Here is an 18985-nt window from a genome sequence, read left to right on the forward strand (position 1 = left end):
GCCAAAGGGTGAGGCGGCTCCCGACCAGCACAGAGGACGTTTTTTTTTTTTTTCTCAACAGTTTTTGTTGTTTTTGGGAAGCTCCTCTCTCACTCACACACACACACACACACACACACACACACACACACACACACACACACAGGAAGCTATTTATGATTATTTATAGTATATTTCTTTATATATGTCTGTATAAATCTGTATACATCATCTCAATCTGTACAGTATTGCTTGCTCTGTTTTGTGTCACCATTTATTATTGTACAGCTACTCTGTGTGCCTGTTATTGCCCTCTGGGACAAATACATTTTTTGGAATTTAATTGAACAACCTCTTTGCATCTCTGCTCAGAAATTAAGGAGACCATTTGTACGCATTATTGAAAAATCTATAACAAATGCATGCATATTCATATACATAGTATGTCAAAACAAGTTGTAGTATGTCAAATATTCATGAAAGAGACATTGTATAGTATGTGGGGAAAACAAATAAGAATAGTATATCTCAAAAAGTCATAGTGTAGCATATTGAAAAAAAGTGGTAGTATAGTATGATGATAAAAGTAATACAAAAAAAATATAGTATATTTTGTCAAGAAATGTTATAGAAGAGTCAAAGTATAATATGGCTTTAAAAATCAATGGTGTAAAATGTGAAAAAAATAATTATATTGCAGGACAACAAAGTTGCGATATAGTATGTTGAAACAAGTCTTATAAGAGTCATTACATAATATTCCATTAAAAAGTGATATTAAAGTATGTCAAATAAATTCATAGTCATTATATTGTCTAAAAAAAGTTTAGTTATTAATTTAGTTTAAGTTTAGTTATTAAGTATAGAATTTTGAAATAATTCATGACCCAGAAGTCATTGATTAGGCAAAGATCAGATAGAAAGGGGGCAACAACGACATCCGGGGGGCAAAAAACACTTATTGATACGTTTAATACAACTACACACACACTCCCAAAATTGATGAAATTATTAGAGGAATTTGGTTTCATTTCTGGTTCTAAAATTAATAACAAAACTCAAGTACTGACATTCAACTATGACCCCCCCACCCTCCATTAGGACCATGTCCAACTGGAAATGGGAGGCTGAGTCCATTAAATATTTAGGTGTCTCATTACCGAGGGACTTCTCAAGACTGTATGATATCAATGACGGCCCGTTCCATTCAAAGAGAAAGTCTGACATCCAAAGATGGAATGTTATTCCCTTTTTAAGTTGAAGCTCCCGGATAGAGTCAATCAGGATGAAGATTCTTCCTCGGATGTTAGACCTCTTCCAGTGTTTGCCAGTCAAAATACCATCTAAACACTTCTCAGAATGGGACAGATTAATAGCCAGGTATTTGTGGCGAGGGAAAAAGACCAGAATTCAATTCAAGACGCTGCAATGCAGAAAAGATAAGGGTGGAATGGGCCTCCCTTGCTTCCAGGAATACTACCATGTAGCCCAACTGAGACCTTTAGTCTGCTTGTGTTCACCAACATACACTGCAGCATGGAAGGAACTAGAAGGTGCAATGATAAAGGGAATCCCAATAACAGCTCTACTAAGTGATAACAAATTACAAGGAGAACAGGAGATCCCAGAAGACTCTAGAACAGGCAGTTTTCTGAAAGCTGGCTGGAAATAGTCCAAATGTGCCGTTTAAGAGACGCGTCTAAAATGATGAGGTGGTGTGCCTTTGATTCAGACTTTGCACCAAATAGAATCGATGGCAGATTTAAGACATGGATCACAAAAGGCTTCACTACATATTATTCATGTATTCACAAAGGGGCATTTCAGAGTTTTGAAAGCCTACAGAAGGACCATGGTCTGGAAGAGAGGGTGTTTTTAGGTACCTGCAAGTGAGAGATTATGTGAACAAAAACCTTAAAGACGTGTTAAGAAAAGGTGAATCGGGTTCATGGAGGTATTCTTATCATGAATTAAACCCAGATCAGCAACAAAATGATCTCCAAATAATATAATGCCATACAGTTCTGTCAACAAGAGAGCACAGAATACATAAAGAAGAAGTGGGAAAAGGAAGTGGTCATGATCACACAGGAGAGCTGGGAGAAAACATGCCAGCTACAGTGGGTCTGGACCGGGTCAAACACATGGAGAGACTTCTGGTGGGAAAACATTGCAAGATTTCTGACCACACCCATTCAGAAAGGTCATCAGGGCAGTGGAGATGCTTGTTGGAGACTTTGTGGGTCTCATGGAGACAACCATTCCCATAGTTTTGGGGATTGCCAAGCAATAAGACCTTACTGGGAGGAGATCCACAAACATATAAAACATGTATTTCATGTAAACATTCCATTTGAATGTGAATCTTTGTATTTGGGTCATATATTGTTTGAAACATGGAACATCAAAAACAAAACACTGCTGGCTCTACTATTGGCAGCCAGTAAGAAATGTGTGACGAGGAAATGGTTGAAAGCAGAACCCCACCAGTGATGAATGGATGGACATCGTCTATGAGATCTTTTTCCCTCAAAGTGGAAAAAGAAAGGTTTTACAGGATCTGGACCAAATGGACTGAGTATGTAAAACCAATTAGATGTGATTTCATATGACTGTACTTGGGCATTGTGTGAACCTGTCTTCCCTTTGTTTGTGTGTGTGAGTGTTATTTGGATTGTCTCAAGTGGTCCCCAGTTCTGTTCTGTTCTGATACTGTTCTCAACTAAAACCAGTAAGAGTCAGAAAAACATTCCAGAAGGGCAATATGGACCAAATCACATGGACTTCCTGGAACCATCTTTATCTGTCTTTGAATGACTAAGATTGGAATTCATGTATGTGATGGTAATTTGCCTTTCTAAATAAAAATATAATTTAAAAACAATAACATGGAAAACCATGCCAGATTGTGAAGACAAACTTTGTTCTGTTCTTTTCTTCCTCTAAAATAAAACTAGCATCAAATGAAAATGTATGAACTATATTTGAATTCCAATGAATTGTAATTTCTTGTTTTCATGTTCAACTATCCATCAGAGTAACATGAGAGAGAAAGGGAAGCATGCAGAAGAGTTGAGCAGAGGTGGAAGGGGATACATTGCAGATCTCATTCCAAACACTGAAGGATCTTCTGGATCAATACACAAACACTTCATTGACAAGTATGTTTTCACACACAAGGAATGTGACGTGGTGATTGGTGCAGAACAATACACACAGTCAGATAGTAGAATGACATCGTCACATCATTATGAAAACGGAACATTTACAATAGAATATGTGGAACTAATATAGAAGAACAGCTTCAATGATGTCAGCCATTCAAGGGTCTAGACCTCTGGGGGACCACAGTCTCTGGTTCCTCACATAGTCTGGTCTCTGGACTAATGTGAGCTACTATCTAGACCTCTGGGGGACCACAGTCTCTGGTTCCTCACATAGTCTGGTCTCTGGACTAATGTGGTCTACTATCTAGACCTCTGGGGGACCACAGTCTCTGGTTCCTCACATAGTCTGGTCTCTGGACTAATGTGAGCTACTATCTAGACCTCTGGGGGACCACAGACAGTCTCTGGTCCCTCCACATAGTCTGGTCTGGTCTCTGGACTAATGTGGTCTACTATCTAGACCTCTGGGGGACTACAGACAGTCTCTGGTTCCTCCACATAGTCTGTCTCTGGACTAATGTGGTCTACTATCTAGACCTCTGGGGGACCACAGTCTCTGGTTCCTCCACATAGTCTGGTCTCTGGACTAATGTGGTCTACTATCTAGACCTCTGAGGGACCACAGACCCAGGAGACAACATCTGGTTCCTGGCTGAGACTCCTTAGAGACACAGATTCTCATCTTTGAATGGACTCTGGATGGATTGTCTTTGTCTTCTGACACCATGTAGGGAGTTGATTTGATGATTTTATGTGTATACGTGCATATTTTTATCTGATCTGTTTATTTTATTCATTTTATCTTTCTATTCTGTACTTTTTATTGTGTTTTATCTTGTGCAGCACTTTGGAAAACCTTGTGTTTGTTAAAATGGGATCTAAATAAAGTGGATTGGAATGGATTGGATATGTAATCACAGCGTGTGAAAAATATGCTTCACGTTCGGTGTGAACACGACTTCAGACCTAAAGACGACGCAGAGACACTGATGATCCAGGCCACAATGTAAACCCAGGATAAAGAGGTTCAGTGAATGTGGTGTTGAAGGTGTGGAGGTGGATCAGTTTGTCAGAGGAGACTTCATAGAAGGTCAGAGTGCCAGCAGGACAGTCCAAGTACACTGCAAACACACCAGAGGAGGAGGAGGAGGAGGTGCGTGTTCGTTTGTTATTGTGACGGACACAGTAACCACCACCAGAGCAAAACAGACTCCAGGACTGATCATCCCCTCCAAACCCAGAGTCGCTTCCTCTCCTCTTGATTCCTCTGTAACTCACTGATATACAAACATCTCCTCTCCTCTCGACCTCCCAGTAACAGCGACCAGTCAGACCGTCTCTACACAGCAGCTGAGGATATGAGTCAAATCTGTCTGGATGATCTGGATATGACTGGTCGTCGTCCACACGTGTCACCTTCCTGTTGTTGTCGTCCAGTTTGAGTTTTCTGCTGACTGTGTTTGTGTCCAGTTCCAGTTCACAGACATCTGATGGAGAGAACAAACACAATGCAGCTAAAGGTTCATCTCTGTCTCCCACTAAACTACGTCCCCATACAACTCATCTACACTCTCTATTACGTTTCCAGGGAAACAACGTGTTTTCTGGACCCAACGGTCAACGTTTGAAACCGTCTGAAAAAACCTTAACGAACAAAGCAAAAACGCTACAAAACGACATCGTTGGTAGTAAAAATATCACAGTTGGGCCTAAAATGAGTAAAGATTGCAACCAGACCAAACTGTGGTCTGGTCTGTGGACTAATGTGAGCTACTATGGTAGAGCTCTGGGGGACCACAGACCCAGGAGACAACATCTGGGTCCTCCATTTAGGATTCAGGGACGTCAGGACGACAGGAGGACCATCTCAACGCTGAAACGCTTTAGAGACACAGAGTCTCAGGAACTTCTCTCTTCACTTCAAATATTTAAACTCACACAAACACCACAACAACGGGAATGTTGGGTATTCGCCTCCGTTGCCGTCCGGCAGGAATTGGCGTCCGTTTGTGTCTCTGCGTTGACTTTGTGTGTAATTGAGTGTGAAAATGTGGCGTTTGGTGTGAACACAACACGACATCTTTACAGCCACGAAGAAACAAACGCTACGTCCTGATTAGAATCGGATTTCAGTCATGAACACGTTCAAATCTGGAGCAGCTGAGTTACTGAAGACATACTCACACTTCATCAGACCAGGTCTCAGTCTCTGCTGTCCCCCATGGTCCACCCTGTAGGAAGACATGCAAACACCAGTAAACATGAAGCCCAGCTCCTCAGTCAGAGACTGTTGTCCATCTCACCTGAGAGTGTCCAGTCTGATGTCTGTCCATCTGTCTTCACCTGAGAGTCTAGTCTGATGTCTGTCCATCTGTCCTCACCTGAGAGTCCAGTCTGATGTCCGTCCATCTGTCCTCACCTGAGAGTCCAGTCTGATGTCTGTCCATCTGTCCTGACCTGAGAGAGTCCAGTCTGATGTCTGTCCATCTGTCTTCACCTGAGAGTCCAGTCTGATGTATGTCCATCTGTCCTGACCTGAGAGAGTCCAGTCTGATGTCTGTCCATCTGTCCTCACCTGAGAGTCCAGTCTGATGTCTGTCCATCTGTCCTCACCTGAGAGAGTCCAGTCTGATGTCTGTCCATCTGTCCTCACCCGAGTGTCCAGTCTGATGTCTGTCCATCTGTCCTCACCGGAGAGTCCAGTCTGATGTCTGTCCATCTGTCCTCAACTGAGAGTCCATTCTGATGTCGGACCATCTGTCCTCACCTGAGAGTCCAGTCTGATGTATGTCCATCTGTCCTGACCTGAGAGAGTCCAGTCTGATGTCTGTCCATCTGTCTTCACCTGAGAGTCCAGTCTGATGTATGTCCATCTGTCCTGACCTGAGAGAGTCCACTCTGATGTCTGTCCATCTGTCCTCACCTGAGAGTCCAGTCTGATGTCTGTCCATCTGTCCTCACCTGAGAGTGTCCAGTCTGATGTCTGTCCATCTGTCCTGACCTGAGAGAGTCCAGTCTGATGTCTGTCCACCTGTCCTCACCTGAGAGTGTCCAGTCTGATGTCTGTCCATCTGTCCTCACCTGAGAGAGTCCAGTCTCCAGTGTGGACCCTCCAGTCCAGCAGACAGCAGCTTGACTCCTGAGTCTCCTGGATGATTGTAGCTCAGGTCCAGCTGTCTCAGATAGGAGGGGTTGGAGTCCAGAGCTGAGGCCAGAGAAGAACAGCCGTCCTCTGTGATCAGACAACCTGACAGACTGAAGACACACACACTTCTGTCACTTCTGGGGAGTTTTAAACTGAGAAAAAGTGATAATTCTCTGTTGTTGTGTTAATGTTGTACTGGGTGGGATAAGCGTGGCTGAGTGACGGAGACGGATAGAGGAGGACGAGAAGTCAAGAAACAACAGTAGAACCAGTCTATGTGGTCTGTCTTCAGACCTGGTGTCCCAACCAAGATCTGGCTACTGATTTAAACCAACTAGCAAAGAAAACTGTAATTCAATAACATCTCAACTATGTTTGTTGTCAGTTTTCATATTGAACTGGAGGAATTAAGTAACATTATTAACGAAATAACAAGTATTCTGAGAATAAAGTAAAATACAAAACTTGGAGTCTCAGAACATATCAGACATTCATGTGTTCAACTGCTCTTTTAGAGCCGCCATGTGAACTTTAGCAAAAGTGTCTTTTCAGGAATAAGAGCAAAGAAGTGAATATTTGGTGCATGTAAACGTATCATTGGAAGCTTCATAAGTAAACTTCTCAAAGTCGTTGAGTCTGACCTGAGAGTTTCCAGTCGACAGTGTGGACTCTTCAGACCAGCAGACAGCAGCTCCAGTCCTGAATCCTGCAGGTCGTTGGTACTCAGGTCCAGGTCTCTTACACTGGAGGACTGGGAGCTGAGAACTGAGGACAGACCTTCACAGCTTCTCTCTGAGAGGTTACAGCCACTGAGTCTGAAGAGGAATCAGAAATGTAGAATAAAAAACAGAACAAGTCTGGCTTACTTCGGTGCTAATCCCCTTCACTTTGATTATCAGACGGCTGACGGCAAGACACGGAATGTTAGCTTGTGTCTGGTTGTAGCATTTATGAGAGGTTACAGCCACTGAGTCTGAAGAGGAATCAGAAATGTGTGATGAAACTATAACAAACAACTGTTTGTCTCCTTGGAATTAACAATGAAAACTCCTCAGCAAGATCGAAAACAGGTTTTAAAAAGACTAAACTTGTGTTTGTAATGCAGTCCTTCACAAGACCAACAAGAACATTTCATTCATTGACCTTTAAACTTAACCAGCAAGGATTTTATCAATGAGAAAAAAATTCATCCTAAAACCAGAAATAAATGTAAAATGTCATAGAAAAGAATTCAATGTAACTTCTGTCGACACTGTTCCAACACTAACTTCACGTGTTAAAACATGATGAGAAAACTCTTTGTATTCCTTGAAAATCATTGATTCTTTTCATGTTTTACTAGATAGAATCTTATCATTCCAAGCAGAAAGTGAGTTCTTCTGCTGCGTTCACACCAAACCTGAAGTGATATTTGAGTTTGACTGCAGGATGAATTGGTTTTATTTGTGGGATCATTTGTGTTGAGTCACGACACTCATGCTAGACACACCAGCGAGGAGGCGGGGCTTATCTCCATGTAGAAACCAACCAGGGTTCCCCCATCACGGATGAAATAACCACTATTGCTGCTTTGTACATGTTGTGAAGTCCCAGATACACCAGGAAACCAAACGCCGTCCTGTCTGAGTTCATAGCCTCATGACGACAACAGCATTTAGAAACGCCAGCTGGATTTGTAAAACTATTCAAAGTTAGAACGGCAGGGGAAAGACAAACAAGACGTTTGGTTTCTTTAGTGATTTTGTTCTTCTGCTGTTAGATCGTTACCAGCAGAAACGTGTTTCATCAGCCATGTAAACAGATTAGTAGCAAAAGTGTCTTTTCAGGAATAAGAGCAAAGAAGTGAATATTTGGTGCATGTAAACGTATCATTGAAAGCTTCATAGGTAAACTTCTCAAAGTCGTTGAGTCTGACCTGAGAGTTTCCAGTCCACAGTGTGGACTCTTCAGACCAGCAGATAGCAGCTCCAGTCCTGAATCCTGCAGGTCGTTGGTACTCAGGTCCAGGTCTCTTAGACTGGAGGACTGGGAGCTGAGAACTGAGGACAGACCTTCACAGCTTCTCTCTGAGAGGTTACAGCCACTGAGTCTGAAGAGGAATCAGAAATGTAGAATAAAAAACAGAACAAGTCTGGCTTACTTCGGTGCTAATCCCCTTCACTTTAATTATCAGACGGCTGACGGCAAGACACGGAATGTTAGCTTGTGTCTGGTTGTAGCATTTATTCACCGACAAACATGCGGTACCCACAATACACTGCTGCACACTGTACCACGCTGTAATCTAACCGATGACTTCATACTCACCGTCTCACTCTCTCTCTCTTTATACTTCAACGTACAGAGAGCCAACAGTGTTAATGCATTAAAAAGATGAATGTGTTAAATCCACAAATGAATCATCCCACATTAACACGTTCATTTTGATGGCCCAAATATTTAAACATCAAACTGCAGAGAAAAGAGTTTGGTTTCCTTTAGTGATTTGTTCTTTTGCTGGAAGTCGTGAGCAGCAGAAACTGTTTCATCAGCCATGTAAACAGATTAGAAGAGGTGGGTGGCCAGACGCCCAGGGGTCCGTGAGCTTGGGAGTAAGGCCGGCCGCGGGGGCACTTAGTCCAAACATGACAACGTCCAGACGGGAACACCCGACATCTACTGCATAACCATCCATCATATCTATCCATCCATCATAACCATCCATCATAAACATCCATCATATCTATCCATCCATCATCCATCCATCATAACCATCCATCATATCTATCCATCCATCATCCATCCATCATAAACATCCATCATATCTATCCATCCATCATCCATCCATCATAAACATCCATCATATCTATCCATCCATCATCCATCCATCATAAACATCCATCATATCTATCCATCCATCATCCATCCATCATCCATCCATCATATCTATCCATCATCCATCCATCATATCTATCTATCATCCATCCATCATATCTATCCATCCATCATCCATCCATCATATCTATCCATCATCCATCCATCATATCCATCCATCATATCCATCCATCATCCATCCATCATAACCATCCATCACATCTATCTATCTATCCATCCATCATCCATCCATTCATCCATCCATCATATCTATCCATCCATCCATCCATCCATCCATCCATCCATCATATCTATCCATCCATCCATCCACCATCCATCCATCCATCATATCTATCCATCCATCCATCCACCATCCATCCATCCATCCATCCATCCATCATATCTATTCATCCATCCATCCATCCATCCATCCATCCATCCATCCATCCATCCATCCATCCATCCATCCATCCATCATATCCATCCATCCATCCATCCATCATATCTATCCATCCATCCATCCATCATATCTATCCATCCATCCATCATATCTATCCATCCATCCATCCATTATATCTATCCATCCATCCATCATATCTATCCATCCATCCATCCATCCATCCATCCATCCATTATATCTATCCATCCATCCATCATATCCATCCATCCATCCATCCACCGCTATCCTGTATTCATGATGACTGAAGAGAATGTTTTGAACAGAGAATGTTTGCAACGACTAAATTGACCCAATTTTGAGGATTATTAGTGTTTCTTGTGGCTTAATTAGCCTTAATTAATGTTATTTTGTAACGATTTTCTGGTTTAATTAAAGGGGTATTTTTGGTAATATCTGAATTTGCACATTGATATTTTATTTTTTTGTCTATTTTAATTTCGGGTTCTGATTATTGAAACAGTAAATCAGCAAGTACTCAGTACTTGAATCGTTTTTTCACTAAATACTTTTTTACTCAAGTAACTATTTGGATGACTACTATTTATTATTTACTTTTTGCAGTTTGTAAAGCCAATCAAATCATTCAGAATGCAGAAAGAACCTTGTAATTCCACGGTGGTTTGTTGTATTTTGAATATAAAAACTATATTTACAGAGCTTTGCTGGAGGCTTGGACCACCGGCAGCAGCCTCAGAAGAGCCTTCTCTGAAGCAGAGTATTTCTTCAGGTCAAACACGTCCAGATGTTTTTCTGACGACAGTAAGATGAAGACCAGAGCTGACCAATCAGAAGGACACAGGTTCTCTATGGAGAGATCTCCTAAAGTCATGTAGTCTTGGATCTTCCTCACCAGAGAACAATCATTCAGTTCATTCAGACAGTGGAACAGATTGATGCTTCTCTCTGGAGACAGATCCTCATCAACCTTCCCCTTGATGTACTGGACTGTTTCCTGATTGGTCTGTGAGCTACTTCCTGTCTGTGTCAGCAGACCTCGTAGATGTTTCTGATTGGTCTCTAGTGACAGACCCAGTAGGAAGCGGAGGAACAGGTCCAGGTGTCCGTTTGGACTCTGTAAAGCCTTGTCCACAGCTCTCTGGTGCAGATGTGTTAGTTTAGGTTTGTGTCTGGTGACTTTAGACGCCCCGGAGGTTGTTGGTTCTTCTGCCATCAGATTGACACCAGACTTGATGAAGGTCAGATGGACATGAAGAGCAGCCAGAAACTCCTGAACACTCAGATGGACGAAGCAGAACACCTGGTCCTGGTACAGTCCTCTCTCCTCTCTGAAGACCTGTGTGAACACTCCTGAGTACACTGAGGCTGCTTTGATATCGATGCCACACTCTGTCAGGTCTGGTTCATAGAAGATCAGGTTTCCTTTCTGCAGCTGCTCAAAAGCCAGTTTTCCCAGAGACTCAATCATCTTCCTGCTCTGTGGACTCCAGTGTGGATCCGTCTCAGCTCCTCCATCATACTTGACGTTCTTCAGTTTGGACTGAACCACCAGGAAGTGGATGTACATGTCGGTCAGGGTCTTGGGCAGCTCCCCTCCCTCCCTGGTCTTCAACACGTCCTCCAAAACTGTAGCAGTGATCCAGCAGAAGACCGGGATGTGGCACATGATGTGGAGGCTCTGTGAGGTCTTGATGTGGGCGATGATCCTGTTGGCCTGCTCCTCATCTCTGAACCTCTTCCTGAAGTAGTCCTCCTTCTGTGGGTCAGTGAACCCTCTGACCTCTGTCACCATGTCAACACACTCAGGGGGGATCTGATTGGCTGCTGCAGGTCTTGTGGTGATCCAGAGGCGAGCAGAGGGAAGCAGTTTCCCCCTGATGAGGTTTGTCAGCAGCACTTGGACTGAGGTGGACTCTGTAACATCAGTCAGGATCTTGTTCTGGTTGAAGTCCAGAGGAAGTCGACACTCGTCTAGACCGTCAAAGATTAACGCAACCTGGAACTCTTCAAACCTGCAGATTCCTGCTTCTTTGGTTCCAGGGAAGAAGTGATGAACGAGTTCCACCAAGCTGAACTTCTTCTCTTTCAGCAGGTTCAGCTCTCTGAAAGTGAATGGAAACGTGAACTGTATGTCCTGGTTGGCTTTGTCTTCAGCCCAGTCCAGAGTGAACTTCTGTGTTAACACTGTTTTCCCGATGCCAGCCACTCCCTTTGTCATCACTGTTCTGATTGGTTCATCCCTTCCAGGTGAGCCTTTAAAGATGTCTTCTTGTCTGATGGTTGTTTCTGGTCTGTCTGGTTTCCTGGATGCTGTTTCAATCTGTCTGACCTCATGTTCATCATTGACCTCTGCAGTCCCTCCCTCTGTGACGTGGAGCTCCGTGTAGACCTGATTCAGGAGGGTTGGGTTTCCGGCTTTAGTGATGCCCTCAAACAAACACTGGAACTTCTTCTTGAGGTTAGACTTGAGTTTACGTTGGTACGCTGCACCAGCGGTTCCTGGATAAACAACAAAGAAACCCAGTTAGTGGATCCTACAGACCCTTTTACAGTCTATGAACAAGCCATGTATTAGAGCCGTGTATCCCTATAGTCCTCAGTATGAGTGACTTATTTAATGATTAAATCAGAACTGGTGGAGACAATATCAATCAGGTGCAACATAAAATAAAATAAAAGACTTTTACAAGACAAACAGAACTGAAGGATATAACCCTTTGAAATGCAGCTGCAAAGCTCCACGAGTCAGTCACTACAACACATCACAATACAGCATCATAGAAAGAGACGGTAGTGTTGAAAATAGTACCGTTGGGTTTTCTAAATATTCTGGTATACCGTAACCTAACCATTTAGTTCCTACGAGCTGAAAGTCACCAGTTAACACGGTCACTGGGTGAAGTGAAACACCAGTTTCTCTGAAACGGTCGTGATCCTGTCTGAACTCTGTAGAACTTGAGTGTTGGAATATCGATTCTGACATCCGAACATTAACAAACATTGAAGTTGTGTGCAGCCTATTAAGAGTTTGGAAATATGAAGTTCTTCATATTGAATCCTTCTCTTTTTTCCACCATGTTAAATCTGTTAAAATCCTCTTACCCATCAGCACACAGTCAGCCAGCTCCTCCTGCTTCATTCTCCTCAGGAAGTCCACTGTGATCTTCTGAAACGCCTCTCTGCTCCTCCGTTGCTCTTCATCTTTACCATCCAACAACTCCTCATCCTCACTCTCTAAGCATTCAGGGTAATCTGGACTCAGGACCTTCTGGATCTTCTTCAGCTCGTTCTTCACAAAAGTGCAGATGTTCTTCTCCAGCAGCTGGAACAGAAGGATAAACTGAACATGAACTCTAAAGAACCCAACATAGGATTCATGTGTGGGTCTGAGCAGCATGGAGACCACTAGAACCAGTTCAGCATTGAGTCTGTAGTTGATGTGGTTAATAGTGAAAGGTGAGCTTGTACATGTACTCACCATAAATATGGAGTCCAGGTGTGTTTGATGCTGCCGGGTTAACGGAACCTCTGAGATCTGCTGAACTCTGTGGAGAAAACCAAGTTCAAAGAGTCACTAAAGCACAGACTGGAGATCAGAAGTGGACGTTGTCATGGCGACGTCACCCGTTGGTTTGTGGACTATGATTTTGAAGCCTCGGGTTTGACATTTTGGCCAGCGCCATCTTGGAATTTTTGGAGGAAAAGGGTGAATCTGACACACACAAGCAGCAGAGCAGCAACCTTACTAGATCTTTGGGATTTGAAGTGTGATCATCCTCACTCTGTTGTTCAACAGCTAACAACCTTTGCAATGCACATTGTAAAGGGGGGGGAGGTTACACACAGATACATTGACGATTAACATTGCACTGAATACATCACACTCACAGCTGATGAAGATTTTGAGACACAATGGCTTAGAGGATATGAGTCAGATTCGTTAACTGGTGATCATTTATTTTGGGGTAGCTCCAGTATTTGGATTGCTCATGGAGCATGGAGTTGTTGCATGTCCAGATTCACCTTGTTGCACACCTATCTTTCCAGTGAAAAGCCACCTCAAGAAAAACAACCAGCGGTCTTGCAATTTGTTTGGGATATGAGAGCAGAGAACAACGCGGTTTATGCCAGAGCTCCATTGGTTTCTGATCCACACACAATTATGTCACAGGTCATTCTTGGACACACACCAGAGCTGCGATGGGCTACTGAGACAAAAGGTCTTTAAACATCCTTGCAAGAGTAAAATTATGCAGTAGGTCGACAATTCACTTTGGTTTTCAGAAAGTGAACAGGCATGCCAGGCTGACACAGTGGCACTGCTAAAGTTTTTAGCAGCACAAGGCCACAAAGTCAGCCTCTCAAAATTTTAGTGGGTAAAACTGGAAGTAACCTTCATCGGCCACATTATTTCCCATAAGGTTTTAATCGGATCCAAGCCATCTTTAAAATGATGCGGAGATGGCACAGCCTCTGCAGAGCATGACACATGATCATGGACATCGACCAACAAACACACGGACTTGGACAACGACAGACTGGATTTCTTTACCTGTTTAGACCAAACCGGTCTCCCAATGCATCAAGTACCCAGTTTGGTCAGACCCACTTGGAGTCTGATGCTGATGCACCAGGTTTTCAAGTAGCTCCAATGTAAACCCAGCTTAGTTAAGCTGAGCTTAGTGTAGATCCACTTCTTTGGGATTAGCTGTGACGTTAGCCAAGTTAGCTTCTCTCTGACTCTTAACTTTTCTCTGGCTGGTCTAGACCTGATTTATCCTCCAAGGAGAGTCCAGGTTCAGTTCTTACCTTCCATCAGCAGCTTGTTCAGCCATAGACCGTTCACTGGGTGAATGGAGGAGTTTTCTGTGTGAAAGATAGAGAGAGGAAAGAGCAAAAGGAGGAGAGTATTAATCAAAGTGAGGGAGAGGAAAGGAAAAAAAGAAAGAAAATAATAATAATAATAATAAATATATAAGGAGAGGGTTATCTCTGGTCAGGCTCTGTGGACAAAGAGGCATTGGCGTGGCTACGGGGTAGTCAGAACCGGTCAGCACAGCTGGATCCGGGAAGAATTTTCTGGATTTATTTATTATTTAAATGTAGGTTTTAACTTGATTATACAAGTTTAAATCTGTCTCCCGTCTCCTCCTCCTTGCTGTCTTGTCCTCACCTCCTTTGGGCCGCCACCAGACCCAGCAGGAGGTGGCTGGCCTGTTGAGGCTCAGATCCCCTTTAGAACAGACCCTCCTCTACGTAAGGTTGTCATGAAGTCTGGGATTAACGATTCTGGGATGTTGTGCATGGAGCGGGTTTGTAGGTCCACTTTCTTTCATCAGTTTATTTTCTTTAGTAACAATATGCATTTGTATTAACAGGTCTGGTTTTTGCAGTGTTACAATGCTGTTTTGGGGAAATTCCAGAGGAAGTTAAAGACATGCAATAGCATGTCTTTAACTTCCTCGTGACGTTAGAAGATCCAGTTTGTTGTTTATGCTGTCAAGCAGACTGACCTTAATTTCTGTGGTGTGTCGGTTGTCTGTGTCTGTTGCAGAGTCTTTCTTTTTCCTTTTGGCTGGGGTGTTTTCGGGGTCAATGCCGTTTTGCAGGTAGACTGGACACTCTTTATGGACACACAGCTGGGTCCAGGTGCAGGTACAGGTCCAGGTCCAGGTGAGTCTGGTCTCTCTTGCTGCATCCTGATACAATAAATATACACTTTAAGATTCTCACTAGTTAAGCTTCATTAATCAGTTTGCTTTGATGGTATTGATGAGTCATGTTCTGAGAGTTGATGCCAGTGTCAGGATCAATACTTTGAATGGATCTGGGTAACATGAGACCACGTGGACATGTGAACACCTGTCTTAGTGTTACACTCACACTAGGAGCAGTGGACAACGTTTCCGTTGCATTAGAACGGTATGGGGTGACAATGATGGGAAAACGGAGTTATGACTCTTAAAAAACGTTACATTTTGGTTGCTAACTCTCCACTGGGCATTGGACGGTTCTGGTCTCCACATAGTCCATTACCTCCTGATAATAGACATCTCCTCGGGCATTATCAGTTACCTTAACACCTAAAATAAGATTTTGCTGGATATAAAGTGTCTTACTTTACTACTCTGCAACCTCCCTTGAGTGAGAGGAAGACGGTGCTCGAGTTTGGTGTCTGTTGGTTTGGAGTCTTTTTGTTCTTAGCTTAGCTTAGCTTAGCCTCCCCACTACTCTTCTTTGTCATTAGCCTTCATGTTAGCCCAGGGTTGCCAATTCTCACGCTCCTGGCGTGACACTCATGCTTTCACCATCAATCTCACGCTGTCATGGCAAGCGTGAGTGTCACGCCGGGAGCGTGAGAGTTGGCAACCCTGGTTAGCCAAGTTAGCCTCTCTCTAACTCTGAAGGTTTCTCGGCGTCTATGAGTCTTTTCTTTCAGAAGGTTTTCTCCTCACTGTCTCTTTAAGGTTTGATTGTATATTTATTATTTTGTAGTTTAATCCCAGTTAAAAACGATTTAATTGGTCCTTTCTGTGAGAGTTTCAGTGAAACACGACACTGTCACTCTCTCACATCATCGTGGCTCAGAAGACCTGACGGGTTGCAGGATTCAGGGCTGGTGGACTCTGAGTTACTGTTTAAGGGGGCTGGTCTAGACCTGATTCATCTGCTAAGGAGAGTTCAGGTTCAGTTCTTACCTTCCATCAGCAGCTTGTTCAGCTTTAAAATAAATAGGGTGAACCATAGACCGGTCACTCTTCATGGACACACAGCTGGGTCCAGGTCCAGGTCCAGGTCCAGGGGAGTCTGGTCTCTGCTGCTGCATCCTGATACAATACATTTAGATTTCAGATTCTCACTAGTTAAGCTTCATGAATCCGATAGAGAGCGAGAGAACAGTACATTGTATACCAGCATGAGACCAAGGAGTTAACTGGGCTAGTTGGCAGGCTAATGTTGCTAGCTACAGAGCTAGCTGAGTATGTTGTAACTCTTGTCTGCTATAAACTATGAATATGAACATGTAACATAACAACCCCCATATTGTAAGCCCAGACATATTAGGGACAGCACCTAATCACACACTCTACATGTATGACACATTCAATGAAACACACACACACACACACACACACTCCAGGCGAGTGCATTTTCTGCATAACGTAAATAATATATTTCTTTATCATAGTTAGAGCCTTGATTATTTCCCCCCTGATCCCTTAAAGAACAGCTGTATAACATTTAGAAATAATTTCATAATTTTCTGTGTGTTTCTATAAATACCTGTGAAATAAAAAAAAAATTATTTTCCTTTCTATATCTGGTCATATGACCTTTTCTATATTCATATGAGACCACCACAGCATGAATATTCTGAAAGCCCAGGTTGATCTGAAAAAAGGAAGTTAAATACTAACCAGTATTCTTACACCAGGCGAGAGGAAAATAGAAGAATATGCCATATAGTTAATCTCACTGTAATCATGGAATTAATCTAGATTAAAATGGCTCATTTGAATTCTGCCGAAGGCATTCATAATAAGTGTGTATACCTAAATAATGACTAACTAACTCATTCAAGGTGCAAACATCAGTCTTGTCGAGGTTTCCATTGGGAAGCTTCTTAGAAATACATTTTCCCTGAAGCTTCATAGCTGCATCCATGTCAGCACGTCCTTGTTGACCGATAGTGGAGTTCACACCAGACGCGAAGCCCGCGATCCTACGGCCGTCCCGCCGTGAAGCCATCGTTTCGGCGTCTGCTCGATTTTTTGCGCGAGCCCGCGAGCGATCGCGTCAATTCAGGCAGGAAGTTAAGAAACACGAGACAATCCGGTCAATTTTCAAAATAAAATACCGCGGTAGACAAATGCGATCATATCGTGTTTCTAAACAGAGTAGAGAGATGAAAACAATGAATAAATGTGAAGAGTAGATAAACAAATATGTGTATTTCAACGGTATATCTACACTACTACTGTCTACTCCAATACACACTCTCTCTCTTTCTCTTTCTCTTTTCTTTGTGTGTGTGTGTGTGTGTGTGTGTGTGTGTGTGTGTGTGTGTGTGTGTGTGTGTGTGTGTGTGTCTCTAGAGAGAGAGAACGGATAAATAAAGAAGTGTACAAAGTTATTGGTTATAGAAACATGGCGTATTGATTTTACGAGGTTATGATAAAAATAGCTCTGAATGAACAGCTGAGTAGAAGCGCTTGTCGACCGTCGCGGAGAAATACGTGTCTGGTCTGAACAGGGGGGCAGCGGATCGCGCGCGCGCCGTGAAAGTCCCCACAGATTGCTTAGTATAGACCCAGCTCCCAACCCAACTTTGAGAATAGATTAACGGCGGTATTTTGGTGTCGCCCGATAAGAGTCTCGCGTTAACGCAGCACGTTAACGCCGATAACGGCCCCCCCACTAGTAAATATATATAAAAGAAAGAGCATGAGGAAGGCATGCCCCCCCCCCCCCCATGTTCAACTCAAAGTTACGCCCTTGCTTTAGTTTGAATACATTTGAGGGGAATTAACGATTATTTATTCTCTCATTCATTTCACAAGTTCCCATCGGCTGTCGTCAGTTTACCTCAGGCCGCCGTCGACAGGTGATCACAGACAGCAAGGGCTTCAGTCTTCACATGAATATATGAGGCTGGTTCCAGATGAGTCGCGCCTCGTTGAAGTAGGCTAGATGTGATCAACAGTCTAACCACACAAACAGCTACTTCCTGGGACGGTGATGACCTGTAGCCTACTTGTGCTACATGTGAGAAGTTTCGTTTTCGTTTTCTCCTATCCACGTACTGTTTTAATTTGCCCAGCAGAGGTCGCTGTTCTCCCTCCTGTACATCTTGTCATGGTTTTGAGGAGATTTGTTGTTACGTTTAAATGTTTTCCCGCCCATTTAAATAGCTCTGTCACATCCTGTGATATTAAAATGATGTGTTTATGTGTTTTATGTATTTTGGGGTAACACACTGCCGCCTTGTATGGTGAGGGAACAGAGGTACAGAGAAAGAAGGAACGGCAGATAATGTGTGTTCATGTCTTCTGCAGAAAATCAATGTGGGAAAACAAGTTGAGTGGATGATTGTGAAACAGGAGCCAGTACTATTTCAGACCATGGTCCCATTTCTATGTCAGTCCAGTTGAATAGGAAGAGGAAGTCCACTCTCTGGAGACTGAACTCAAACATTCTCAATAACCAAGTTATTAAAGATACCTTGAAAAGTGAAATTAAAATGGATTTGGAAAATAATGATGATGAAGAAGTGACTCCACCTATTCTCTGGTGTGTGTGTGTGTGTGTGTGTGTGTGTGTTTGCATAAGTGCTGTAATCATGCAGCCCATGCATATGTATTTAGTATAGATTTGTTGGTACTATTTGATTGTTTTACAACCTACAGAACACTTGACTTGTAC

At 42.9% G+C, this 18985-nt stretch overlaps 1 protein-coding gene across 2 annotated transcripts; it reads right to left on the bottom strand.

Moving 5' to 3' along the window:
* Window positions 1-3904: 3904 nt before the first annotated feature.
* On the bottom strand, window positions 3905-18284 carry LOC311013965 (NLR family CARD domain-containing protein 3-like). 2 transcript variants are annotated; one of them, XM_084010286.1, is made up of 12 exons: window positions 18149-18284; window positions 16261-16389; window positions 15076-15261; window positions 14372-14428; window positions 13041-13107; window positions 12665-12884; window positions 10258-12061; window positions 8207-8380; window positions 6933-7106; window positions 6228-6401; window positions 5331-5377; window positions 3905-4633 (listed from the first exon to the last, which is right to left on the bottom strand). In XM_084010286.1, exons 2-12 carry the CDS (start codon window positions 16386-16388, stop codon window positions 4113-4115), a joined length of 3552 nt encoding a protein of 1183 aa, XP_083866412.1. In that variant the 5' UTR covers window position 16389; window positions 18149-18284; the 3' UTR covers window positions 3905-4112. The 2 variants fall into 2 exon arrangements, with proteins under 2 accessions (XP_083866412.1, XP_083866413.1); XM_084010287.1 differs by lacking the exons at window positions 14372-14428; window positions 15076-15261.
* Between the last annotated feature and the right edge of the window lie 701 nt (window positions 18285-18985).

Source organism: Eutrigla gurnardus, assembly GCF_963514095.1.
Source record: "Eutrigla gurnardus genome assembly, chromosome: 5".
Classification (NCBI taxonomy): domain Eukaryota; kingdom Metazoa; phylum Chordata; class Actinopteri; order Perciformes; family Triglidae; genus Eutrigla; species Eutrigla gurnardus.